A 26,611-nucleotide genomic window follows, 5' to 3' on the forward strand; every position below is an offset into this window, starting at 1 on the left:
CCAACCCGGGAGGGGCGGGGCTCTGCCAGCCCTGGAGCTTGCGCAGCCCGGCGAGTACGTGCCTCAGGTAAGGTACACGTGCGGGTCTCTTGCTCGCTCAGCTGCCTCCCTTGGCAGGTCTTCAGAGCGGGGAGCAGAGCAGGCTTTTGGGGGGACCTCGGCAGAGTTCTGGGGCGATACGAAGAACACTCGGTGTCACTGTATCCGTCCGCCGGAGGGGCGCCGGCCCGGCCCGAGTGTTTCCGGGTCGCTCAATGACCTTGGCGCGGCACCGGTGCAGTGCTGCTTGCGCTGCGCGTGTGTCGGCGCCTGGCTGGGAGCCCGGGTGGGGGCGAGAAGCTGGGTGTGGGGGGGAACCGGGGGAGCTGGGGAGCTGGCTGGAGCCGGGGCACCGGAGATGCGGAGGCCGCGAGGGGCTGAGGATCGCGGGTAGCCTCCCCGAGGCCACTCTCGGAGGCGTCGGTGGTTGCTTGGCGCTTGACCGTGGGAACCTGGAAAAAGTGCCCTTGTAATTGAACCCGGGGTCGTAGCAGGGAGACCTTGTCCCACATCTGGAGTGTGAGGAAAGACCTCGCTGTTTGAAATGTTGCCTGGAGATGCTGAGCCGCGTCGATCTCCAGCTTTGGTGCATAGACGAGGCGTTTTCGGACGCAAACATTGCACATTTGTCTTAAGCTTGTGCACCCTAAGTCAGCTTCTCAGCCCAGTGTGATGTAACCTCATGACACACAGCCCTGCTTTTCTTCGAGCCCATCAAAGGACTGCTTTTTTTTTTTTTTTTTTTTAGGACTGCTTTATTTTAAACTTCACCTGAGTTCCATCCTTCTCCAAAATCTTGTCTAGTCTTAACTCCGTCTCTGCCCGTTAGTAACCTGTCGTGGATGGCTATGCCTTTGGTGGTCTTCATCAAATGGGTTTTATCAGTCATTATAAACACCTTTTCTGAAGTTGAGGGACTTGGAATGTAAAATGTATGTATATCCGTTTTTAAGAAAGGTAAATGCTTTACTATACAGTTACTTGGACTTTGTTTTTTGAACCCTTATCCTCTCTCCCTCCCAACAAAACAAAGCAGAATTCTACTTGGAGTCCTTACACTGTGGATCTGACTGCAGGCAGGCTTTGTTTTGTTTTGTGTTTCACCCTTTGAACATTAAAAATAACCCCAGGAGAGCTCCCTGTACTGATCATGGCTTATTTCCTGTCAGTTATGTACAGCATAGTAGTAGACAAAGCAAAACAAGTCTCCCACTCCCTCACCGCCTCTTGGTTATGTGTAAGTTCTTTTTTAACTCCCTCCACTTCACTTCTCTTAGGTAAGAATAATAAAGTTTTAATCTTTTAGTCCCTAGGGTGATCACATTATCAAAATGAGAGAAGGGAACCTGGGGGCTGGTGGGGAGGGACACCTGGTTACAATATTAGTAGGATAATCCTACCAAAGTAGGGTATTTAATTATGCCCACCCTCAGACATTGCGAAAAGGAGTTAAAATTGAATGGAATGAGCGGGAGAGCTGGAGCTGTAGAGTATTAGAGAGGAGGTGCCACCTCACACGGAGAATGGAAAAGTGTTACAGAGCATACACAGGACAGTGTTGAAATCCTGAGTTTAAAAACCACTGTTCTCCTGTCCTTCCTGACTTTGATGGGCACAGCCAAAAGGAAAAAAAAAAAACCAACAACTTGGGTTTACATTTCATATATTCAGTAAGTCATATATGCTATTTTCTTCACTTGTTATATAGCCCTTTCCTTGTTAGCTTTTGCTTTAGTGAAAGAGAATAAAGACTTAAGCCCTTCCTTCTTACTGGCTTTTATTTTAATTATAGGAAGAGAATCAAGATTTGAAGTCTAGTTTTGCCACTTACTGGGTGATGGTGGTCAGTGTTCCCCTCATGTGGTCCAGAGGCCTCTTGTATACAAGTCACTTGGAGTTGCCTGCAAAAGGGCAGATTACTGGGCACCAACCCTAGAGTTGCTGAATCAGAACCTGGGGATTGGGGAATTGCTCTCTGAGGCCCAAGAATGTGCATTTCTAACAAGCCCTTTGGGTGACGTAATTAGTTTGCAGCTTAGAATAGCAGCTCCTCAGGAACAAGAACCAGTTTATTGCTCAACTTTATATAAAATGCCCAGAACTGTGGCACATAGTTCAGTATGTTGTATAAATAAATGAAAACTTCTAGCTATAAAACATGTACAACGACTTGCAGAATAACCATACTTTTGTAGGGTACTTCATAAAGAACTTCACATATTGTGCCCATTAGATCATATCTTATTTAATTCCTAGTTCAGCTAAGAAAAAGTTTTACCCTAACTCCCACCATTCTATATTCTTAAGCAATTTAAAAATCTCAGTTCCATAAACTGTTAGTTCCTTTCACAATGCCTTCCATTTTGTCTCCGCGCTGTGCTTTCTCCAATCATGTCTTTGGTTCACTTGTGCCCCTTAGGCATGGAGGTTGAAAACTAGGAAAGTGAGACATGTCTAATACAACTAAGGATACGGTAACTTTAGGGTTTTATTCCTATATAATCATTCAAACTATGGGAATGCATTGGGAGTTATTTTTATAGAAGTGGTACTAAGCTTGTATATGCTTATTCAGGTTTACATTTATTTGTTATTGTTAAACTTAGGATGGCCCGTACTATGGATCCACTGGCAAAGAAGATCTTTAAAGGAGTTTTAGTAGCTGAACTTGTGGGCGTTTTTGGAGCATATTTTTTGTTTAAAAAGATGAACACAAGCCAAGGTAATCATAATTCAGAAATTAGTGTTTTGTAGGGGGGTGTACAGTTTGCTAATGCATTTTAGGTTAAATGGCTTCTTTAGAGAAACTGCCTTTTCAGATTCAGTGTATTGATATTAGCCATTTTATAGGCACAAGGGGAAGAAGCTAGGTGTTAATTATTATAGAATAAATTACTCTTCTCCCTAAAAAAAAAAAAATTGTTTGTAGACTAGGGAAAATGTTTCATACTTCCATGGATTTTACTAATGAGGGGCATAGAGCAGTGTCCTTGGTCTGGCTTAGCACAGATGGAAAAAATCCAGCCTGCCCATTACACCTCATTGTTTGGTTAAGACTGAAAAAGCAAGAGGTAGCATAGCTGAATTGTCAAGTAACCAGTTTCTCAAGCTAGCAGAGTGCTTCCTCTGCATCAATACTAGCCACTAAAAGCCTTTCCCATGCCACTGGCCATCACCAAAAGTGCTTTGTCATTTTGTGGGGGAAATTTTATATTAGCGCCTTCAACTTTTAAAATCAGAAAGTGCTACTTTCTCTTTCCCTAAAGCAGGGAATAGTAGTCCTGGGGTGGTGGCCATCTTTGAAACTTGTCATTTGCCTTCTTAACGGATGGAAGGGCATAAAAGAAAACATCCAAACAGTATTTAAAAGGAAAGTAAAGTTTAAGATCACTTCAAAAATTGGGTGTAGTGAAGTCTTATGTCTAATTCTCTAAAAAGGTAAAATGGCATCCATAAAAAGTTTATAAAATTACACAAGGGAATTTCACATTAACACTGAAAATTTGCTTTTAAGTACCATTTCAAAATAAATTACATCATATATATAGGCCAAGTTTTAAAAACTCCAAAATAACTAGGGAAGGCTACATATAAGGTTTAAGTGCAATTTACACCCTATTTAAAAAGATACAGTTCCTGGATTACCAAGGACTTTAACACAAATTTCTAATAGGATTCCTATCTTATAGACCCTAAAGCTAGCACTAAATTATGGCTCCATGTGTTAAAACAATGAATTTCTAATCATGCCTAATTTTAAGACTTTTCTTTAGATTTCAGGCAAACAATGAGCAAGAAATTCCCTTTCATCTTGGAAGGTATGTTTTTCCTTAAGTGAAATTAAGAGTACAAAACAACTTCTTCAGGTAACCTTTATAAATTGTTTCTTTATGACCAATTACGGGCTAAATGGCTTCTTAATTTTGTGATGCCAGTTTCCAAAAATACTGTTCATTTCTATTTTCACTCCTTCTGAGAACACAGTGGAGAAAATTCTCATCCCAGTTAGCCAATGGGTGAATCCAGCTAATGGGCTGGATTCTTAATTCTTCCAGTGGGTTAAGAATGTAGACTTTGGAATGAGACATATCTGAGTGTGATGGAATCAAATCCACAGCTTAAAACTTAAAACCAATCTCTGGTTTGCGAACGAGCTTTTTCTTTCTCGTCAAGTAGAGATAATGATGCCCATCTCATGAATTGTTGTAAGGATTAAACAAGATAACATTATGTAATTACTTCACACAGTATCTGGTATAAAGCAATGCTTAGTAAATAGTGTTCATTACAATGATTAGCAGAGATGCTAGAGCTTATATACAACACATGTATCCTACTGTCATCCTTTTCATTTTACCATGTAGAAATAAGGGGAAAAAAATCTTGATTTTTTTCTCAATATAGTTTAATTTTAACACTTTTACATGATTTCATAAATGACAGCTATTTCTATTTATAGTTTATTACAAATCCATTGAACACTCTGGAATGTATGGCATCAGAGAGCAAGATCAAGAAAAATGGCTGAACAGCAAAAATTAGGAGTAAGTAGAATTTTAACTTGTAATTTACTTAGAAAACACTCATTTTCTTTGCTTTTTAATTTTTTGAGTGGTTTTTGGCCTCTTCTTTCTAAAATTTTTCTTCCTCTTGATGATGCTTTTCACATCTCTGTTGTGTAACCAGTCATCGCGTTCAGCCTCCCACCTAAGCTGTTTGAGACCTTTGAGGAGGGAGAAAAAAGATAAGCACATTGTAGACTCTTGGAGGCCCCACCAAACATCCTAACAGGAACTTCCAGTCTGCCATGACCTACAGTCATTTCCCATCCACTATGTAAACCCCTCCTCGGTTGTTGCTTTCCTTCCATATTTACCGTCAAAGATTTACTATTTACAGCAAAGGAACAAATGCTTCACAGATTTTATTTCCCCTGAACACTTACTGGTGAAAGAAGAGCAGCCAGTAACTATCAATATCAGAAATAATTAAAATGCCTATATTTATAAAGTTACTTAGCAAATTCATATTATATAAAAATAACCTGCTTCCATAAAAAAAAAAGTAACTTTTGTAGGCTGTAGTCTTTTTCTGTAGTATAAATACTTTTTAATCCCATGTGCTATGCAGACAGAGGTGAAAAAGCCATTCTTTTCAGGTTGTGAGGAACCATTTATCCCTTCTTACTATAAAAAGGTCCTCCAGGGCTTCCCTGGTGGTGCAGTGGTTGAGAGTCCGCCTGCTGATGCAGGGGACATGGGTTTGTGCCCCGGTCCGGGGAGATGCCACATGCCGCAGAGCGGCTGGGCCCACGAGCCATGGCCGCTGAACCTGCGCGTCCGGAGCCTGTGCTCCACAACGGGAGAGGCCACAACAGTGAGAGGCCCGCGTACCGCAAAAACAAAAAAAAACAAAAAAAACAACAAAAAAAGGTCCTCCAGAAATATTCAGATTTTCAGAAATTCTAAGTTAAAGCCTAAGTTAGTTAACCTAATTCGAAGTTAAAACCTAAATAAAAATTCAAGTTACTTACTTGCATTATCTTTGTTAGCCATGGCATTCATGCCAATGTTATCAAACTTGGATCCCATATTTTCATCCAACAGGTGGCCAAACTTTGAAAGAAAAAAGGGGGGGATGCATGTATTAGAAAACTTAAAAAACAATATCAATAGAATAGCTAAGTGCTTAAAGTAGTACATTAGCCTTACCTCTTCAGCAGATACAAATAGGTTGGAGTCATTGAAATTTCTTTTTTTTTTCCTTGGTCCTTAAGAAAAAGTATAAGTCTAGATTATTAGATTGTAAATCCAATGATTTTGGATAAATATAATCTTCAACATAGTTTTGTTAAAAATATATATTTGGGTTAAAACACACAATTACAATTATCTTCTAGTATCATTAGGTAGCTGGCATTTAAAGACAGAAAAATAACTCAAAAGTTAGTATAAGGTTTTTTTTTTTTAAGTTAATATCCTAAATAGGACTGTTCAGGTGACAACAGTGTCTTCTTGTCTTTCAGATTTGACCATCGATCAAAGTTCGTCCTATTTCACAGTATCAGGCAAGATTACAATTCTAAAGTTGACATGGATGGATTTTAGACTATTTAAGTGTAAACTCTAAGTCAGAGGTTTCGTTCTAAGAAACTGATGGAAGGTTTGTTTATGATGTGATAAATGGAGTTTTGTTTACTACTCAAAATAAACCTGTTCTTTAAAAAAAACTCCCCTATAATTCTTAACATATAAACCTTTCAAAATAGATAAGATAGTAAAATATCTATTTTTAATATTTATTACATTTTTTCTTTTCCATTATAGTTTATTAGAAGACATTGAATATAGTACCCTGTGCTATACAGTAGGACCTTGTTTATCCAATTTATCCTCCTCTCCTTTGCCCTTTGGTACCACAAGTTTTTCTTCTATGCCTGTGAGTCTGTTTTCTAAGTAAGTTCATTAATGTTTATTACATTTTAACTCACACTATCTAAAACTATATTAACTAAAAATATTGCTTTTATCCATTTTCACTTTACCTGAAACAATACTTAAAACTCTACATCAATGTCTCTACTAGAGCCACTTTGGAATAAAATTCGTCATAAAACATTTATTGTGCTTTCTACATTTTTATCAAAAACTTAATATTGTCACTTGATACAGTACTTTTTTCCTTTTATTAGCACCATAGAAATTACACTAAAAGACATAATCTGTTATCATATACTTTAAAAATTCCTATCCGTTTTATCTATTTTTGAGGTTATAATCATTTTGTCACGGCAGATCTCATTAAAAAAGGAAAATGAAGTTAATAAAGAGCATGGGTTTTTAGATGGGTCAAATGGGAAGGATAAGAGTTGATAGAGAAAAGGAAAAAGGCAACAGGTGTCTATGGAAAATCCATGGCTCACGTATTATTGAATGGTTTAAACATGAATGAAATGATGATCTAGAGCTATTTAAATGAGAGGAGTGAATTTGGGAAGAAAAAATAATTGAAGGTGGATGTGAGAAACAACGTTTTTCATATATTAAAAATATGTTTAAGACTTCTTATCCATTAGAAAAGTTAATTTCCCAAAATGATAATGAACAATAGCTTTCCCATACTCACTGCTTAGGTTTAAAAGAGACTCAATACATTTTCTTACCTTGAAATGACCCAGCAAAGTCAAAATCATTTGCACCTTTTCTCTTGCTTTTCTTACTATTGACTTTGAAGCTGACATCATCATCAAGTTCTGTTACCAAAAAAAACACCGCTGTTATTAAGCAATTTAAGAAAACAGTAGAACTGCTATAGGGCTATGATGATGAATATTGATTAACTTTTAAAAACTACAAATTACCATTACCAACATTTTAAAAAGGCAATATAACAGCTCGACAGGTATAGCACAGATAGCCTCACTGCTGATTAAAATAAAAGCCCAAAACAGAAACTCAACTGCTGATAAAACAACAACAAAAAAACCCTTCAGTTTCAAATGAGAGGAGAAAAAAGGTCCTCTTTAAATTTCTGTCTGATCTGAGTATTAATCTGAATACAGGGTAATATTAAAAAGCCTTCAACAGAAAAACTAGCCTATGCTGAGGAAGAAAGCTCCAGTTTGTTTTTGTCTTATATTTTAAAAGTTTACCTGGAATGCCCTCATTTTCATCATCTAACACATCCATGAATGTTCCTCCATCTTCCTCAATTTCACTAAATTCTTTATTCATACTTCCTAAGGAAACTTCATCATCATCCAAATTACCAAGGTCCTCATCTTCTGAATCTTCATCTTCTAAGTCATCCTTAGCTCCTTTTGCTTTCTTCTTCATGTTGCTGAAGAAAAACAACAACTTGAAATGTAAAAGAGGACTTTGTTTTCTCAAGTATGTTTTGGTGACCAGCAGGGCATTAGGCTGTTAACAGAATTCAAAGGAGAGTGACAGACAGCTCAGAGCCTTTATTTAATATACTAACGGGCATTATAAAGGTCCAAAATGAAAGAACTGTGTCCACTTCCCAAACTTCCTTCAATACCTAATACCCTTCTCCTATACAACACATATTCCTGTGCTCCACTGTTCCGAGGGACAATAATTTGAGAAATGCTGGGAAAAGTTAAAAAAAAGAACTGAAGAAAAGTATTTTACCTAGCAAAGTCAAGGTCATCCTTTCCAGAGGTGAAACAATTATCATCTTCAAACGTGTCTGCCAGAGAACAATATACAAATTCTAAGACGTAGCAAGGAATAACAGAGTTGACATGTCTTATATTTGAATCAATCAACACATCATGATTTGGCTGTTCATGATAAGTAAACACCAAAATGATATACATTTGACACTGCTGGTGTTTTATTAATCTAAACAAACCCATGAATATGCTGACCTTAATTAAATCCCTAAACTAAATGCGTTCCAGTTAATTTTAGCTTCTTTCTACAGTTCTTTTACGGAAAGAGGGAAAATATCAAATAAAACAATATTTAGCAATTGCAGACCTTTTTACTCCATTAGAACTATTTATGTGCTTATTTTTAGTAGGTGTAATATGATATGCAACATGTGAGCTCAATGTAAGCTTATCTAATTTCCCATTTTATTTTCAGTCTAAATTCCAATAAAATTTTTCTAACTCTGTGGATTATAAAGGTAAACAAATTACCAATCATCTTTTCAAATTCCTCATCATCCACATCTTCTATACTTTCTTCATCTTCATTCCGTTTTTGTTTCAGTTTAACACTAGCAACTTTTTTATAATACCTAAAATAAAATGCATGTTATATATTTGATAGTTTTATCATAGGGCCCATTTTACTATAATCAAAGCACCTATGGCCAGTGTCACAAACAAGTGTAAAAACTGTTACCTCAGCTGGATATAAATGACTAAAATCTGTATTTATTATAGAAAAACTAGTTTTGAATTCAAAACAGTTCAAAACTTTTGAAACGTGAAGTATAGTAAATTTCAATGATTTAGGCTTGGTTCTTCATAAAAACACCTTAACTCGTCTTAATTAAATGGCACCGTAAAAGGTTGTTTTAGCATCAGCACGACTGCAATGATACAAGTATTCGAATATTAGAAACTGGGGCTCTAAATGACCTGTAATCACAGTATTTTATCAGTTAGACTTTTTCTTCTATCAGGGTACAGTGAAACAGCATTTTGCAGATGGGATCATAGCCTCAAAATTGTTTACACAAAAAATTTTTTAAAAAAGCAAACCAGGGACTTCCCTGGTGGCGCAGTGGTTGGGAATCCACCTTCCAATGCAGGGGACACGGATTCAAGCCCTGGTCCAGGAAGATCCCACATATCGCAGAGGAACTAAGCCTGTGCGCCACAACTACTGAGCCCGTGCACCTAGAGCCTGTGCTCTGCAATGAGAAGCCCGCGCACCGCAACGAAGAGTAGCCCTCGCTGCAGCTAGAGAAAGCCCGCACACAGCAACGAAGATCCAGTGCTGCCAAAAAAAAAAAAGGAGCAAACCAAATCGAACCCAATTACCCAATCAACCAGATGAGATAATAGTTCCTTTACTATTACAAGGCATTAGTTTTAATACTAGTAGGTTTAGGACTTATCTCCATAGTAGTGCAGTGTTTTGCTAATTCTACGCAGAGCCATGTTTTGGACAAATAACTCATGAGTTACAGATTTAAGCCTGTAAGAAAATTACTAGAGTAAAAAAACTTTTTTCAAAGTCAAGGTTCTTAAAATTTATGCTAAATTATTAAAAACAAAACCCTCAAATTTACTTGTTTTAGTTTCATTTATACATCTCAACATTAGCAAAATGACATTTCTAAACTCCCCTCACAAAAATGGATTGACATATCGTTCGCCCTTTTCAAGATAGGCCTATGTTAACAAAGCATTTACGGAATCTAAAAATTTTAAATTTAACAGTTCTCCAAATGAAACAGTATTAAATATATTACCTGTAGAAAAACACTTCATCCTCTGGTATTTGACTTTCTTCTTTTGCAAGGAACTCCTTACTGTTAACTAGGAAAACAAGTTAAGAATTTTATTTAAGTAATTCTTTTTATGTTATTCAAGCTCTTAAGACTAAATACAGAATACCTATAATTCTTTAGAATCTCTCTAAAGTCTCATAATGTGAGGAAGTTGAACAGAAGGCATCTTATAAATTTATTTATTTATTTATTGGCTGTGTTGGGTCTTCATTGCTATGCGCGGGCTTTCTCTAGATACAACGAGCAGGGGCTACTCTTCGTTACGGTGCGTGGGCTTCTCACTGTGGTGGCTTCACTTGTTGCGGAGCACAGGCTCTAGACACGCAGGCTCAGTAGTTGTGGCTCATGGGCTCTAGAGCGCAGGCTCAGTAGTTGTGGCGCACAGACTTAGTTGCTCTGTGGCATGTGGGATCTTCCTGGACCAGGGCTTGAACCCGTGTCCCCTGCACTGGCAGGCAGATTCTTAACCACTGCGCCACCAGGGAAGTCCCTGGACAGAAGGCATCTTATAGTGCGAAGGACAACCTCTGGAAAAGTCTGTGTGGAGGAAAACCAACATTTGAAACTTCATCGGCTACAATACAGTTTGTAGCCATCAGTGCGTCACAGTGAAAGAACAGGGTTCTCTTGTCCTCCAATTGCATCCAGGATCCAAATTTCAAGAGAAACAAAGACTCAAAAGAGTTCTCTTAATAATCACTTTAAACTCGTCATTTTTCACCTTGGAAAAATGACAACAATGCCTGCCATTCTGGGAATAGGAAGCAAACACAGAAGTATCCACAATTTAACTTAATACTGAGGAAAACTAAGAAACAAGAATAAGGACCTACAATATATTAGTGTTTCCTCATCAGAATAAAAATTTCAGGCTCATCTTGGTTAAAAGAGTATTTGGCTTCTGATTCCAACTCTAACTTTGGGCAAGTCCTTTTATGTCTCTGGACCTCTGTGATGTAAGTTAATTAGAAATTAAATGATTTATAAGTTGTAACTGAACCCTAGACTGTGAAAAAAGAGGAGCTGGGATCTAGTATGTAAAGAAATACCTGCTGTGAATACAAAAGCAGAATTAGAGCCACAAGATTGGTACTAAATACCTGTTGAAATAAGTTTAAAATGAGGCTCTGTGACAAAATCTGTTGTGGGTATTTCCACCAAGCCCATTAGAGAGCTTAAAATGGTCTGAGCTGTAAAAGGTAATTATATATGGGGGGTGGCGGGGGCAGTGTCACTGATAAAGCTATAGCTTTACCTATAGATGATACAAGAATGGCAAATGCTAATTGTTGAAGATGGGTGATGGTTAGGGGTGGGGTGGGGTGGGGTCCATCATATCACTTGTGTATATATGCTTTGGATATGTTTGAAATTTTCTGGGAAAAAAAAAAGGCCCAATCTCAGTAAACTTGAAAATGCGTACCAATCTTGGCAACAAAGATGGATAATATCTCTGGTGCTTAGGTTTTATTCTGATAAAGTAGAGCAAAGAATAACACAATTTATGTGTTACTGACTTGTACTGTTGTCAGGTTCAACCGTCCAGGCTTTATACTTACCAGCAAGACTACGAATATCCTTCATAAAATGTTTTCTTTTTGGCTGCATCACAACACTGTCTGTGTTTTCTGAAATGTAAAATCAAGACAGTGTAATGTAAAACCTAGTTATATATGCTCATGTTGTTTATTGAATATTAACAGGGAAAGCCAAAAAATTCATCAAATAGAAGCGTACCTTTGCCTTTATGTGGCTTTGGATTTCGGTATACAAATCGATCCAAGAATCTCATTAGTGTGAAATCCTGTAGTGGATCCCCTGAATACTCAACATAATTTCCCTGAAAGGTAGGGGGAGGGAATTAAGAAATTATATATATACATCCAGAGAAAAAACAAGAAGAAAAGCATAAACATCTATTACATTGCTTCGAAGGCACAAATACACAATAAAAGACCCTTCAAATATCCCTCTCATGCATGTTATTCTTTTCTTGAAGAAATTAAACACACACTCATACATATTCTACAATGCACTGCTGATTTTATGAATAGTCAAATAGTATTGTGTAGGTTATCTAACCATTAACCAGGAACCAAACCCCGACTGGCAAACACGACAAAAGGGAAAGGGGAGGGCAATCTTTCTTCAGGAGCAAAGCCAGGATGTAGTAAATAACTCTTGTGGTTTTGTAATATCCTACATTTCCATTCATCTCAGAGTGGGAAGAATTATCTGCTGCTCTGTATCAAACAAGTCATTGCTCCTTTACAACAGCAGAAAAATGTACACGATTCTATCTAGTAAACACTGACTATTATCTAAAACTGGATTATTTTCTTTAATTTCTTGTCTTCTGAATATTTGAGACTTACCTGAAGGATAGTCTTTGCAAAAAGGGCCACAGAGGGATGAAAATGCTCAGAAAGCTAAAAAGAAAAATGTGAAATAAGGTCAACTCCTACCACAGTTGCAGATTATTTAAGAAAATACAAAAAACTGAAACTTAAGCCGATACATCAGAAGAGTGATTCAAAATTTTGGTCTCAGGAACACTTTATATACTTAAAAATCAAGGACCTCAAGAGCTTCCATAATTTAAGTGGGATATATCTATTGATATTTACCTTATTAGAAATTACAACAGAAAAATTTTAAACACTTATAGTTCGTTTAAAATTAACAATAGGGCTTCCCTGGTGGTGCAGTGGTTAAGAATCTGCCTGCCAATGTAGGGGACACAGGTTCGAGCCCTGATCCAAGAAGATCCCACATGCTGTGGAGCAACTAAGCCCGTGCGTCGCAACTATTGAGCCTGTGGTCTAGAGCCCACGAGCCACAACTACTGAGCCAGCGTGCTGCAACCACTGAAGCCCGTGCACCTAGAGCCTGTGCTCCACAACAAGAGAAGCCACCGCAATGAGAAGCCTGTGCACCTCAACAAAGAGTAACCCCCGCTCGCCGCAACTAGAGAAAGCCCGTGCACAGCAACAAAGACCCAACACAGCCAAAAATAAGAAAATTTTAAAAATAAAAAAAATTAACAATAAACCTATTACATATTAATATAAATGTTTTATGAAAAATAACTTTCAGAATAAATATTAGTGATAAAAGTAGCATTATTTTACAGTTTTACAAATCTATTTAATGTCTGGTTTAACATAAGAGTGGATTCTCATATCTGCTTCTGTATTCCATGTTATTTTAGTTGAAGTATATGAAGAAAATCTGGCTTCACACAGATATATAGTTGGAAAAAAGAGGATTAACCAATAGTCTTTCACATAATTGTGGGGTTTTTTCCTTTGATATGATATAAAAATTGAAGATTAGTTGCAGTATGGAATCTGAAACCCTATCAGTCAGCTTTTGGTACTTGCTACTTAAAATTAACTGGTCTACAGTGAATGGATCTTTTATCCATGCTTGACTTCATAACACTGTGTATTAGTCATATGGAAAATACTGACTTTGTGAGTTATGCAATTCTTCCAAATGCTGGTCACATTTCATTCAGTATCACAAAAATCACATCGTTAGTATCACCACTCCTTTCAATCAGAAAAGGTATTGAGAAACTGTTAAGCTCAAGATGGTGGTTACAGGAGTTCTAAAATTTTAACCTTTGCTTAAAAGCTTGAACTTTATCATTGACAACACATACTGTCAGCTGTTTTGATTGAAGTAACAGGTTCACGTCATTCATTTTCAAGAAAATATCTCCCAAATACCCAAGTCTGAGTGACCAGCCTGTCAGCCAGACAGCTTAGCTGCGTTTCCAACAACTACACAGGCACTTTTCCTTGAGACATGAGACAACCCTCATACTTAGGTCTGCAGCAGAGTGTGTTATGTGTTCTTGTTTTATATATATACACACAGAACATTAAAAAGACATGTATGTACTTTGGAGTCAAGATAATAAAATCAACAGTTTTTCCTGCCTCATCATTCTTATGTGATACTGGCTTTTTTCCCCCGCTGCAAGTATATGGCAATGAAGAATGTAATGCCCATGAGTGCAGCTTGGTACTACTGTCTGTATTTGCTTTAAGGCACCAGCAGTTTTATCCATTTCTTTAATACCATCAGCGCCACTGTCAATAGTGACAAAGGCAAATAATGTCCTGGTATCACTATGAAAGTAGTTGTGACCTTGCAGACTCGCTAACAAGGTGTCAGGGACCCACAGGAGTCTGCATGGGTAGACACTTGCTTTAGCAAAAAAAATCATAGAAAGCTTATTAGAAATAAGCGTTCCTCTCACATATTTAAAAAGTAACTTTGCTTGCAGAAAGTTCTATTATCACAAAATCTTTCAGAGATATCTAATGCATAAAGCAAAATTTATCCATTTTACAGAGCCGTTGTATGCAATAGTGTGCTTACAAAAAGCAAAATTTACTTATAGCCATGTATAACATCCTTATTTTGCATGCACGTTATTTAAGATTTTCTACACGTGAATGTAGAAATGTGTAAATTTAATGTTTTTCAGAGGCAACAGAAATATGGGTTATAAGGCATTACAGCCAGGTGACATACTTCAAATTGCTTTCTTCTGCCAATGAATGTCTAAATAACTAAACTCCTATATTTATCACTTATAAGAAAAATGGAAACTTCAAGGTGTTAAATCCATGGGGGCAAATATATAGCACAGTTGAGTTAAGAGACAATTTGAAATTATTTTACCTTTTTGAGTTCCCAAAGACTTGTATTTTCAGCTCCACAGAACAAAGGGTTTCTACTGAATGGATCATATGTGTTTAACTGTTTGCCACCTGAGAACACAAATATAGTATTTCTCAAATGCTCTATTCCTAGCCCAAGAGGTCACTACACCCACCGGGATCAATGCTGTCACTGACAATTATTAAGTATCAGCATTTTTAGTTAGCCAGGCATCCTACCTAGAATAAAAACTCCAAGCCACCAGAATTTATCTTGGTACCTAAGCTAGCATTTGCTATTGAGTAAACCAGGCAGCATATTTATCCCAACTACTAAAAGCTCCCCTTCAAAATTTATCCCCTTTCAAATAGGTACCCATTTCTTGGTCAATTAGGTCTCATGTTTTTAGCATCTCCAGATTAGAAAATTTAAAACAAGGAAACTTCAGAACACGCAAGGAACTGTCTACTTCACAATGCACGTGCTTGTCATCCTTCTAAAGGATTATTCCCAGTTTAGCCTTCAGGGCAACTGATGGATTCTTTTAAAAACTTCCTGGTGGCTACCCTATTTCTCTTTTATACTTCACAAGCAAACTAAAGTTCAGAGAGATGAAATAATTTGAACCAGAGTCCCACAACAAGTTTGAAGAAATGGGTCTGGCACCTTTCTTGATCCTCAAGGCTAGTGTGCTTTTCTTTACAGCCTCAAATGAAAAGCCTGCATTTCTAAGATTTCTTTTGGCTCTAATAGTCTATTAATAGACTTAATTCAGTTTGTGTGTATGGAAAACATAGTTTCTATATCAAGACTGTTTTCAATCCTAAAACATTACTTTAAGGAACTACAGAGGGTAAACATGATGCTTGAACAAAGTAACCACAAGTTCCACACTATTCACAATATGTAACCAAATACCTTTGTAAATCAAACTTTGTGTACACACGTGTTATTTTCATATATGTTCCATGCAAGAGGCCTTTACATGTACAGATAAAGATCAAGAAACTAAAACTCATTCAAAAGTATAAACTTATTACACTTCAGCTGAAGGAAACGAGATCTACTATGCATCTAACATGGCCACATTTTTCTCACTAAATCTTCACAGCTCCAAAAGGCATCTGCTTTAATTTCTAAGATTTAAATTATTTTAAAAGATGTATTTATTATCTGTAGTACTGTTCATAAGTAAGTCAGTGATTCACTATATTAAAAATTTACTTCTAGGATCCTAATTATATCTGGTTATGAGTGCTCCCATCTAAAATAAAGCAATATTGAGGACTTCTAAAATGGTATAGTATTAATTTCTATTAAGATTAAAGGGGAATCCAGTTCCTCGGTTTAAAAATTCAAGAAAATAATTTAAAGATTTAAGAAACTCACCTTTCAAATTATCAAAGTGCACCCAAGAAGCAGACTCTAACTTTTTGGTTTCCACATGACGTTCAGACACAGTTTCTTCCATCTCAACTTTTTTCATGGTATCTGTATCTGTTTCTTTATCTGCATCAGTGAATTTTTCTGTTTCTTCATCATCTCCTATGTCAATAAAATTTTCTTCCTCATCAAACTCCTAACAAAAAATGGTTTAATGAATCTGGATTAATCAATGAGAAAAGTATTCAATTACGTGAAGTAGTTTTGAAGATTTGTTTATTGCAATTCTGATGAAACGTGAAAGTTCCATCAATGGAATTTAGAATGAGAGGAGGCCACATTCTTATTCCTAAATGTAACAGAGTTAAGTTTTGAGCCAAGAATCCCTGAGACTTTGAAAGCATTCAGCCCTCAAATGAATTTTTGAGTTGTTGTAAATAACCCTACGAGGTAGGTGCTATTATGTCCATTTCACAACTGAGGAGATAGGCTTAAGAGATCTATTAGCTCTATAACTGTAACTATCTCATATAATCACATTTTAGGGTAGTTTCTTATGTGTAAAGGGGTGAAGCAACATGCCCACCTAGTAAACTGTACACCTGGGACTAAAATCCAGGTCAGTCTAATTCCAGGACTCACACTCTGCTCCAGAGAACTAAGTAAGTTATTGTCACTGAAGCAAAGAAGAAAAATACCAAATATATTTCAGAACCCACTCAATTTAAAAAGCAATTGTAAAATATACCGGAGGATCATCTAGTTGACTTCTTAAACCTGGTTTTGCTTTAAGGATCTCAGAGACGAGATATAAAGCTCCACATATGAATGGCGGCATCTGTTCACATGTAACTTGAAGTAACCTCTTCACAAAAGCCTTCACCCTCCGCAACACAATGTCAGCTTTCAGAGACTTGTAGACAAGGTTAAGAAACATGGCTTGCTTAGAACACAACATTAACCCCGGATCCAGCATCTTCCTGCAAAACAGAAACGAGATTGTGTGTATTCATAAAACATCCCCATACCCAGCAACTACTAGAGGCAACTACTAACCTCATCTTAGTCAGGAATAACCTTGCTGCTTATTTTAGAACAAGAGACCATTTCTGCCCTAAGATGGAAGATGGAAGTCAATGACCAGAATAGAAAGAGTGATGGTCGTACCAGGGGGAAGAAAAGCCACAGAAGCACGACTTTCTTTTTTGTGTGTGGTTTCTTTTCTCTTTTCCAAGTGGTTTTCTATTCTCTAGACCAACAGGACACAGCCCTAACAGTATAACTTTTCATATAGATAAAGAACTGCACATGGAAGGCTAATCCAAAACCAAACAGTGAAAACTGACCTATGAAAGCAGTCAACTAGACCAGGGTTCTTATCCTTGCATCACTACCTACTAGCTGGGGGACCAGAGGCTGCCTCCACATGGCTCTAGTGAAGACTGTACATGTATAGTAGAAAACTGAATTGTGAGAATCTCTTGTTCAATGTACTATCTGTGTAAATCCTTCCTATACACTATTCTGTGCCCAGAATGCTATTCTCCAACTGTCTGCACATCCATAGGTTCCTCCATTATTCTCTATCTCAGTCCCACGTTTATCTTCTTTATAGTTTAACACCTTTTGTTTCCTTTCTCTTTTTCCCCTCAAAGTCCAATGGAACAGGGACTGTGCCTGTGTTATTCACTGTTGTAACCCCAGTGCCTGGCACTTAATAAGCACTCAATATTTGTTGAATGAGTAAGTGGTTCATTCCATGGCAAGTGCTTGTTCAATATCTCTCGTGACTGAGGACTGCTCACTCTCACTCTAGGAGCACAATCCAATTTTGGACAACTCACTTTTGCCAGAAAACATCTTCTTTATCCACAGCTGAAATTTGCTCCTGTGTAATTTCCAACCATTAATTTTACTACTGCCTTCTGAAGCAACACAAGCAACAAGAGCAAAGTAAACAAGTGGGACTACATAAAACTTAAAAGCCTTCTGCACAACAAGGGAAACCATCAACAAAATGAAAAGGCAACATATGGAATGGAAGAAAATATTTGCAAACCATGTATCTGATAAATGGTTAATATAAAAAATATATTAGGAACCTCATACAATAGCAAAAAACTCCCAAATAATCCAATTTAAAAATGGGCAAAGGACCTGAATAGACGTTTTTCCAAAGAAGACACACAAATGGCCAAAAGGTACGTGAAAAGGCTCTCAACACCACTAATCATCAGGGAAATGGAAATCAAAATCACGTCGAGATATCAACTCACACCTGTTAGGATGGCTATTATAAAAAAGACAGGAGTTAACAAACATTGACAAGGATGTGGAAAAAATGGAACCCTTGTACACTGTTGGTAGGAATATAAATTGCTACAGCCATTATGGATAACAGTATGGCAGCTCCTCAACAAATTAAAAATAAAACTATCATATGACCCAGCAATGCCACTTAAGGGCATATATCCAAAGGAAATGAAATCAGTATCTCAAAGAGTTATCTGCACTCCCACATTCACTGCATTATTCACAATAGCCAAAGTATGGAAACAACCTATGTGTGTGTCAACAGATGAATGGATAATGAAGATGTGGTATATACACACAATGGATTATTATTCAGCCACAAGAAAGAAGGAAGCCCTTTTTGTGACATGTATGAACCTGGAGGACATTGTGCATAGTAAAAAAAGAGAAAGACAACTACTCTAATGTCATGTATATGTAGAATCGTAAAAAAAAAAATCAAATTCATAGAAACAGGGAACAGATTGGTAGGGGGTGGGGGAATGGGGAGATATTGGTCAAAGGGTGTAAGCGTTCAGTTGCATGGTGAATATAGTTAATAATACTGTATCGAGTACTTGAAATTTGCTGAGAATACATCTTAGGCATTCTCAACCCCTCCCCCCAGTAGTTAACTATGTATGTGAGGTGATCGATGTGTTAATTAACTTGATTATGGTAATCATCACAATGGATACATGTATCAAATCTTCATGTTGTATGCTTTAAATATATACAATTTTATAGGTCAACAAACTGGTTAAAAAACCCACAACAAAATAACCTAATTATATTTTTACACGACAGCCTTTCAAATACTTGACCATTTACTATAGCTATTATTTGTCCTTCTCTCCCCCAAAGTCTCTCTTCTGCAGGCTACTGAGATATTATCTCATACAATAATTTTTAAATTCTCTCTTTATCCTGTTTGCTGAATCCTAGAGATGCTCCAAATGGTCTGGACCCCCAGACATTAGGACACCCAGAATTAATACAATCCTCCAGATAACCACTCCAAAAGTGGAATCAATCCTTTTGTTCTAAGCACTTTAATTTTTTTCTACTAACACCAGAAATGAAAATATTTAACCTTGTGAGGCATTTTCATATTGCTCACATATCTAGTTTTCCCCATTTGTCAGTTCCACAATTCTAGTACCTATTGGTGATATTCTGAGAAAGTCTATGTTATTCATATAATCTTTGCTATTCCACTTTCTCTCTTCTCATTTGAATTTTCAACATTGCCATCCATTTTGTCACTCATTTTAAATCATAAGTTCCATTACGCATCAAGAGAAAAACTTGAGAATTTAGATGGTTGTTGTCTCCACCATTTGTCCCAGAATATGTTCCTGGAGTTTTTGATAAATCACATTTTTGTAAACCAAATCACTTCTTCATTTCTTTTACCCCTCAACTAATATCAGGGAATTTTTATTTAAAGGATTTTTAATAAAACCAAGAGAAAATAAATACTTTAAAAAGGCTTAGAAGCCCTTTGAGGGAATCCATCTGTGAGAGCTCTTGACAAACAGTAATTTAAAGAGTTTAGGAATGTACTCCTCCGAGATGTTAGACTGTTGTGTTAAGCTCTGAGATGTTAAACGGATATTAGAAATATGTTTTCCAATAGATTCCACACACTTTCTAAAAATTAGAAATTCTTATGACCCTCAAAAGTTACCAAAAAACCTAATCCTAAAACCTCTACATTTTCAGCCTTGGAAGTCTTTCCAAACTAAAAAAAGTTTTAAAGTATTTATTACTTTATTTTTATTTATTTTTTGCGGTACGCGGGCCCCTCACTGTTGTGGCCTCTCCTGTTGTGGAGCACAGGCTCCGGACACGCAGGCTCAGCGGCCATGGCTCACGGGCCCAGCCACTCCGCGGCACGTGGGATCTTCACGGACCGGGGCACGAACCCGTGTCCCCTGCATCAGCAGGCGGACTCTCAACCACTGCGCCACCAGGGAAGCCCCTGCTTTATTTAAAAAAAAAATTAAAACATTTCTTTTTGGCCACAGTGTGTGACTTGCGGGATTCTCAGTTCCCCAACCAGGGACTGAACCCAGGCCACGGCAGTGAAAGCGTCAAGTCCTAACCACTGGACTGCCAGGGAATTAGGGTTACGGTACTTTAAAAGACTGTAGACTCTTAAGAGTTGTGGAAAGGCCTCTGAGATTCTTTTTAGTGTATCAGTGCAATCAGGGCCATGAAACACCATGAACTCCAAGTCAGTTGGCCTGGATTTGCCACCTAACTTGGCCTCATACTGTCTGTGAGACCTTGCACAAATTATTGTACCTCACAGGCTGGAGAGCTGTTAAGAGGATTATATTTAAGAAATGTATGTGAGTAGTAATAATAATAATGATGATGATAATGGTAGCAGCCAGCACTTACAGAGCACTTACTATGTTGTTGGGCATTGTTAAATTCATACCATACACTGACGATGACATGGGTTTACAAATACATTAACTCCTTAATCTTATTAAAATCCCAGTTCTGTCATTTTTTAGCTGTGTAACTGTGGGGAAGTTTCATAATCTTCATAATAACCCTACGGGATAGGTGCTTCCCTTGACATTTTATAGATGAATAAAAGCACAGTAAAATGGGATTGATCATGTTTACCAATATGGTTTTAATGAGGATTAAGTAATTTGTCCAAAGTTACACAGCAAGCTAATGGCTGGTATTCAAATCCAGGTCATGTAGCTTAGGTCCAAGATATTAACCACTATGTTACGTTTCTCACAAGATATATGTATGTAAAATTAGAAAAATGAATTAGAAGGAAATACATAGCTTGTTGGTGTACTTCAACAGTTCCCAAGTGTACAAACTGTTCAAAATATCAGCCCTAAGTGGGTGCACTGCCGGACAGTTGCAAAATTCAGTAAATCTAGTACCAAAGTCTTAATCCCAATATTTAAGAAAAATTCCAAAACTGCAACCCCCAACTCTCCTATCTAAAAACATTCTTGTTTACCATTTGTACTCCGCAATTTGAACGAAAGTGCCTCTAGAGGTGCGAATTTTGTTCACTGTGCTATATCCCGAGTTCTGGAATAGTGCCCAGCACATAGTTGACACTCAAAAAATTCTTGTTGAATGAATGACTAAATGGCTGTGTGAAGGACAGGAGGAAAGAAATACAGGACCGAGGATGGGGACTTCTCAAAATAAAAAATAATAAATGACGTATTCAAAACATATAATACAGATGCCCAACAGGGAACCAAAGATTAAATGACTCAAAGTTGGTGAATCGCAAGTTGCTGAGAGGGGCCAAAGATCCTACTTTCTAAGTCTTTCTATTGCCCCACAGAGGGGCACTGCGTTATATTAGACCACATTACTTCTTATTCACACACTGGAATAGTAGGTACTTACCGATATAATGCTGCATAATATCGATCTGATATCGTCTGCTGAGAATTCATTACTTGGAAGAGCAACATTAAAGCCTGCACACTGGTATTAAAATTCACCATATGCAGCACTTTGAACAGCGTGTCAACCTGCTCCCTCACTTTGTCATCACCAGTCTGGGCATAGGGATATGCCCTATTCACTCCTGTTAAAAGGGCACTGAGCATTTTTGACTCAATATCTTTTTTCTTGATGCAAGTCCGAAAAAAACAAAAATAAAGAGTTATTAGTTTGTTAGCCAATTCACTTTCTTCATGGGAGAGGGCCATTTGATTTAAAAAGCAAATTGCATAATACTGGGCTTTGGAGCTGATATTTGAACGGAAAAGCAGTCTTTCTACTTCACTACACACAACTCCTTTCATATTGGGATGTTTACAAAGCAACGTCTCCAATAGATGGGAGGCTTTGGTGGCTATTCTGTTCTGAGGATCTCCCAGTTTATTTACCACCTGCACAAGAAGGGCCTTTTCTTCCTCGGGTTTGTTACAAAGAAGCTCATGAGCCACTACAAGGGCTCGAATTTTGGTGGTTACTAATGAATCATGACTTAAAGTGTCTAAGACTTGCACAAATTCAGCCACTAAGTGTTTCAGCTGGTGTTCAAAATACCATAATATGAGTCTTCTATCTCTTGAGTCCTTGTTGCCACTGGACAACTGTTCTAGTTTGTTGAAAGGATGCTGGCTGAAAATCCGTAGCTTTCGACTGTCTGGCAAAAGGTCTGTAATGAGTAACTCTTTGAAAGTATCCAAAGCCATGAGGCACTGCTGTTTGCTGCCCTTCTTTTTAACAAGGTTCAGGAGAGTTTCTACAAACTGGAGTGTGTGAATAGCATCATCCTGAATAAGAAGAATCATGGCTGCCATTCTGTCACCTAGCGTCCCTGATGACACAATTGCCTTCATCCAGGTAGAAGAGGCTCCCTTTTGATTATTTGTCTTATTTTTGAATAAGTTGATTTCATGTTCATACAACTTCTGAGCCAAGGTTTTGTATTTAGACACAACATCCTGAGGCTGGGGTCCCAAAGAGTATTCATTGCTATACTCCAGATCATACCATTTGCCTCCAGACTTAAGTAACAATGTCCGTCTCTCAAAAAATTCAAAGATATCCTGTTGCTTATCTCTCTTTGCTTTTGTTATGGCACTGCTGTTCTCATCAGAATGTTGTTCTGGCCTCTTCTTATTTTTCACCTTACTTTCACTTTCTACTGTGTTTTGCTTTTTATTATCTACTTTAGATACTCTTGCTTCTTTTTTGCTGCCTTCTTGTTTTTTAGCTGGTTGATCTTCTTCAATTAAGAAAGCTTTTGCATACTTGGCTAAACTAAGATTCTTAATAAATGCTTCCAATTCACCCTGCTGAAGATCATCAATTGCTCCTTTTTTGCCTCCATCCACCACTTCCTCATTCTCATCCAAAGCAGTCAGCATAAGGTAATCTTGCTGCATAAAAATATAAGTTAAAAATAAGTTACAAATCCAACAGTTTAGTTAAAACCTCAAAAGTTAATTTGATACCTATATCCTTGAAATCAATTATCCATGAAATTGAGTTATCACAGTATTGCCTAGGCTCCCACCTACACTCAAAGTACTTACTTGACAGATCAAAGATTTAAATGTGAAAAATAAAACCATAAAGTAATAGGAGAAAGCACAGCATAATTAAAAAAATAATTCCAGGGACTTCCCTGGCGGTCCAGTGGTTAAGATTTCGCCTTCCAATGCAGGGGGTGTGGGTTCAATCTGCTGGTTGGGGAGCTAAGATCCCACATGCCTTGTAGCCAAAAAAACCCCAAAACATAAAACAGAAGCAATATTGTGACAAATTCAATAAAGACTTTAAAAATGGTCTGTATCAAAAATAACTTTAAAAAATAAAAATAAAATAAAATTTTTTAATTAAAAAAATAATTCCAGAGTAGGGAAAAATCTTTCCAAATGTGACATAAAACTCAGGGTCCATAAAGAAAAGAATGGATATATTTATCATTCTCTTACATACAAAACATATACAAAAATTGAAAGACAAATAATAAGCTGGAAAAAACAACTGGCAACTCATATCAAAGTAATTTGGCTTAATATATAATATAAAAGTTCCTATACATCAGTTAAGGAAGTGACAAACCAACAGAAAGATGTACAAAGGATATAAACAAACGGTTCATAGAAAAAAAAAGTGGTTCTTTAAAAATGTGAAAAGATGCTCAACCTCACTGACATTTAAAGAAGTCCAAATCAGAACCACAATGATACATCTATTTTTTAATCTGCCAGAGAAGCAAAGATAAAATTAAGACAGGTGGTGTTGGGGAAAGGGTGGAGGAAAAGGCACTTTCCTAAATGGTTGATGGAAGTATAAACTGGCACAACTTCTATGGAGAGCAATTTGTCAACTTCAGTCAAAATACAAGACACATCCTTTGACCCAGAAGTTCCATGTCTATAAATTTAGGTTATGCATACACTTACAAATGCGGAAAAAGATATATATGTTCAAGGTTATTTACTGAAGCATTATTTAAAATAGCAAAAGACTGGCAACTTAAATATCCACAATAAATGGCTAGTTAGATAAATTAAGAAAATGATGTTATGGGCATAAAACCAAAGACAGAACTTTATACTGATGTGCAGGGATCTCTAATAAAACAGTAAGAAAAAAAAGACTTAAAATATTATATAGTATGGTACCTTTTGTGTAAAAAATAACAAACATAGGTGTGTGTGTGTATTTGCCTGGAAGATATAGAAGACACAAAAATAATTGCTTCCTGGAAGGGAAACTGCATGGCTGGAGATAAAAGTGGGAAAGAAGATTTTTCATCATGCACCCCCCTCCTTTAAACAAAACAAAGCAAAAACCAAAACAAATCTTTTCGTAACATGTGCATATATTATGCACTCAAAAATTAAATACAAGGGAGACGCAAGAGGGAAGAGATGAGAACATATGTATATGTATAACTGATTCACTTTGTTATAAAGCAGAAACCAACACACCATTGTAAAGCAATTATACTCCAATGAAGATGTAAACAAATAAATAAATACAACCCAAGTACAGAGCAAACTGAATCTGCCCCAGTAAGTTGCATTTCTCCTGCCTCTAATCGCTCATCCTCCCCCTCCCCATGTTGCCCAGAAAGTCTAGTCTGAAAACAAAACATTTAATAAAACGCAAAGCTCTGTCACGTATTTGCTACAAATCTTCTAAGGTTTCCCATCAAATTCAGAACATAAGCCCATCTTCTTACCTCTCTGACCTCATTTCTTCTTTTTTTAAAACATCTTTATTGGAGTATAATTGCTTTACAATGTTGTGTTAGTTTCTACTGTATAACAAAGTGAATCTGCTATACATATACATATATCCCCATATCTCTTCCCTCTTGCATCTCCCTCCCACCCTCCCTATCCCACCCCTCTAGGTGGTCGCAAAGCACTGAGCTGATCTCCCTGTGCTGTGTGGCTGCTTCCCACTAGCTATCTATTTTACATTTGGTAGTGTATATATATCAATGCTACTCTCTTACTTCGTCCCAGCTTACCCTTCCCCCTCCCCGTGTCCTCAAGTCCATTCTCTACATCTGCGTCTTTATTCCTGTCCTGCACCTAGGTTCATCAGAACCATTTTATTTTTTTAGATTCCATATATATGTTTTAGCATATGGTATTTGTTTTTCTCCTTCTGACTTACTTCACTATGTATGACAGACTCTAGGTCCATCCACCTCATTACAAATAACTCAATTTCGTTTTTTCATGGCTGAGTAACATTCCATTGTATATATGTGCCACATCTTCCTTATCCATTTATCTGTCGATGGACACTTAGGTTGCTTCCACGTCTGACCTCGTTTCTTACTGCTCTCCTCTCACCTCACTTGCACTATTTTTATTGTTCCTGGAACTACAAAATCAGAAAGGCTCACTCCCTTCTTTCCTTCAATTTTCTGCTCGAAAACTCGGGGATGGGTCCCCCGATCACCTCGTTTAAAACTGTAACGCCTCTTCCATTTATTATCCTCCCTCCCCGTTTTAATTTTCTCCACTCAGCGTCTGATATACAATGTATTCCAAAGTTTGGTTACTGTTTCTTTGCCTTAATTAGGATGTAAATTCCAAGAGCGCAGAGAGCTTCTTGGGCGTAAACTGAGCGTGTGGGTGTACATTGTGAGAATAGAAGTTAAATTCCAATACCAGTGGGGCTCCAAACACTGATACCACGAGGTCAGGACCAAAAAAAAGGTCAGTCCTCTCCGACCTGATGGAGTGCCAGTTATACTACGTCAATAAAATGAGATGACGCCTACATCCTAAGAAAAGACACGGCATAAAAACGTTCAATTCTAAACGACTTTTCGCTTGCAAAGAGCAATGGGAAAGAAGTGCGGGAAGCGCACCGAGCACATTTCGAAACTGGGATCTGGGTCCACGACGCCCTCCCACTCTGCAGCTCGGGGGCTGCCGCGCCACTTGCTCGCGCCACTCGCGGGACCACTCCACGCGCCTGTGTCTCCCTTCTCCTGGAGTCCACGGCCATTACCTTGGTGCCTCCGAGCCGTAAAACCTCCTGCAGGGAGAACCCATCGTCGGCTTCATCGTTAGCATCCTCGTCGTCCTCGTCCGGATCTTCCACCGCTTCCTCCGGGAGCCAGGGCCGCTTGGCGTGGAACTCCAAAGGTTTCTTAGCAGCCGCCATGGCAAGCAAAGCTCACGCGCACGGCCCAAAGCTTCCTTCCGCTTGGCCGGGTGACGTACTTCCTGCA

The 26,611-nt window shown here is 37.7% G+C and overlaps 2 protein-coding genes across 2 annotated transcripts; one reads left to right on the top strand and one right to left on the bottom strand.

Moving 5' to 3' along the window:
• The first annotated feature begins 19 nt into the window (after nucleotides 1–19).
• Nucleotides 20–6,469, top strand: CEBPZOS (CEBPZ opposite strand). Its single transcript, XM_082851935.1, has 5 exons — nucleotides 20–67; nucleotides 2,646–2,761; nucleotides 3,813–3,857; nucleotides 4,499–4,583; nucleotides 6,065–6,469. Exons 2-4 carry the CDS (start codon nucleotides 2,647–2,649, stop codon nucleotides 4,579–4,581), a joined length of 243 nt encoding a protein of 80 aa, XP_082708061.1. The 5' UTR covers nucleotides 20–67; nucleotide 2,646; the 3' UTR covers nucleotides 4,582–4,583; nucleotides 6,065–6,469.
• CEBPZ (CCAAT enhancer binding protein zeta) lies at nucleotides 4,423–26,549 on the bottom strand. The gene is made up of 16 exons (XM_082851934.1): nucleotides 26,389–26,549; nucleotides 21,790–23,279; nucleotides 16,841–17,072; nucleotides 16,099–16,288; nucleotides 14,731–14,819; nucleotides 12,408–12,461; nucleotides 11,770–11,872; nucleotides 11,592–11,660; nucleotides 9,994–10,060; nucleotides 8,708–8,808; nucleotides 8,193–8,250; nucleotides 7,691–7,878; nucleotides 7,202–7,291; nucleotides 5,751–5,809; nucleotides 5,573–5,654; nucleotides 4,423–4,762 (listed from the first exon to the last, which is right to left on the bottom strand). Exons 1-16 carry the CDS (start codon nucleotides 26,542–26,544, stop codon nucleotides 4,623–4,625), a joined length of 3,168 nt encoding a protein of 1,055 aa, XP_082708060.1. The 5' UTR covers nucleotides 26,545–26,549; the 3' UTR covers nucleotides 4,423–4,622.
• Nucleotides 26,550–26,611: the final 62 nt, after the last annotated feature.

The sequence above is a fragment of the Leucopleurus acutus genome, assembly GCF_964270905.1.
Source record: "Leucopleurus acutus genome assembly, chromosome: 12".
Lineage (NCBI taxonomy): Eukaryota > Metazoa > Chordata > Mammalia > Artiodactyla > Delphinidae > Leucopleurus > Leucopleurus acutus.

Excerpts from the sequence above, each read along its gene's own strand:
- CEBPZOS (XM_082851935.1), top strand. The coding sequence starts at position 2,647 with ATGGCCCGTACTATGGATCCACTGGCAAAGAAGATCTTTAAAGGAGTT. Across the intron at positions 2,762-3,812 it reads AAAGATGAACACAAGCCAAG|ATTTCAGGCAAACAATGAGC; the intron begins GTAATCATAATT and ends ACTTTTCTTTAG. Across the intron at positions 3,858-4,498 it reads ATTCCCTTTCATCTTGGAAG|TTTATTACAAATCCATTGAA; the intron begins GTATGTTTTTCC and ends TTCTATTTATAG.
- CEBPZ (XM_082851934.1), bottom strand. The coding sequence starts at position 26,544 with ATGGCGGCTGCTAAGAAACCTTTGGAGTTCCACGCCAAGCGGCCCTGG. Across the intron at positions 10,061-11,591 it reads GGATATTCGTAGTCTTGCTG|TTAACAGTAAGGAGTTCCTT; the intron begins GTAAGTATAAAG and ends TTGTTTTCCTAG. Across the intron at positions 7,292-7,690 it reads TGAAAATGAGGGCATTCCAG|AACTTGATGATGATGTCAGC; the intron begins GTAAACTTTTAA and ends TTTTGGTAACAG.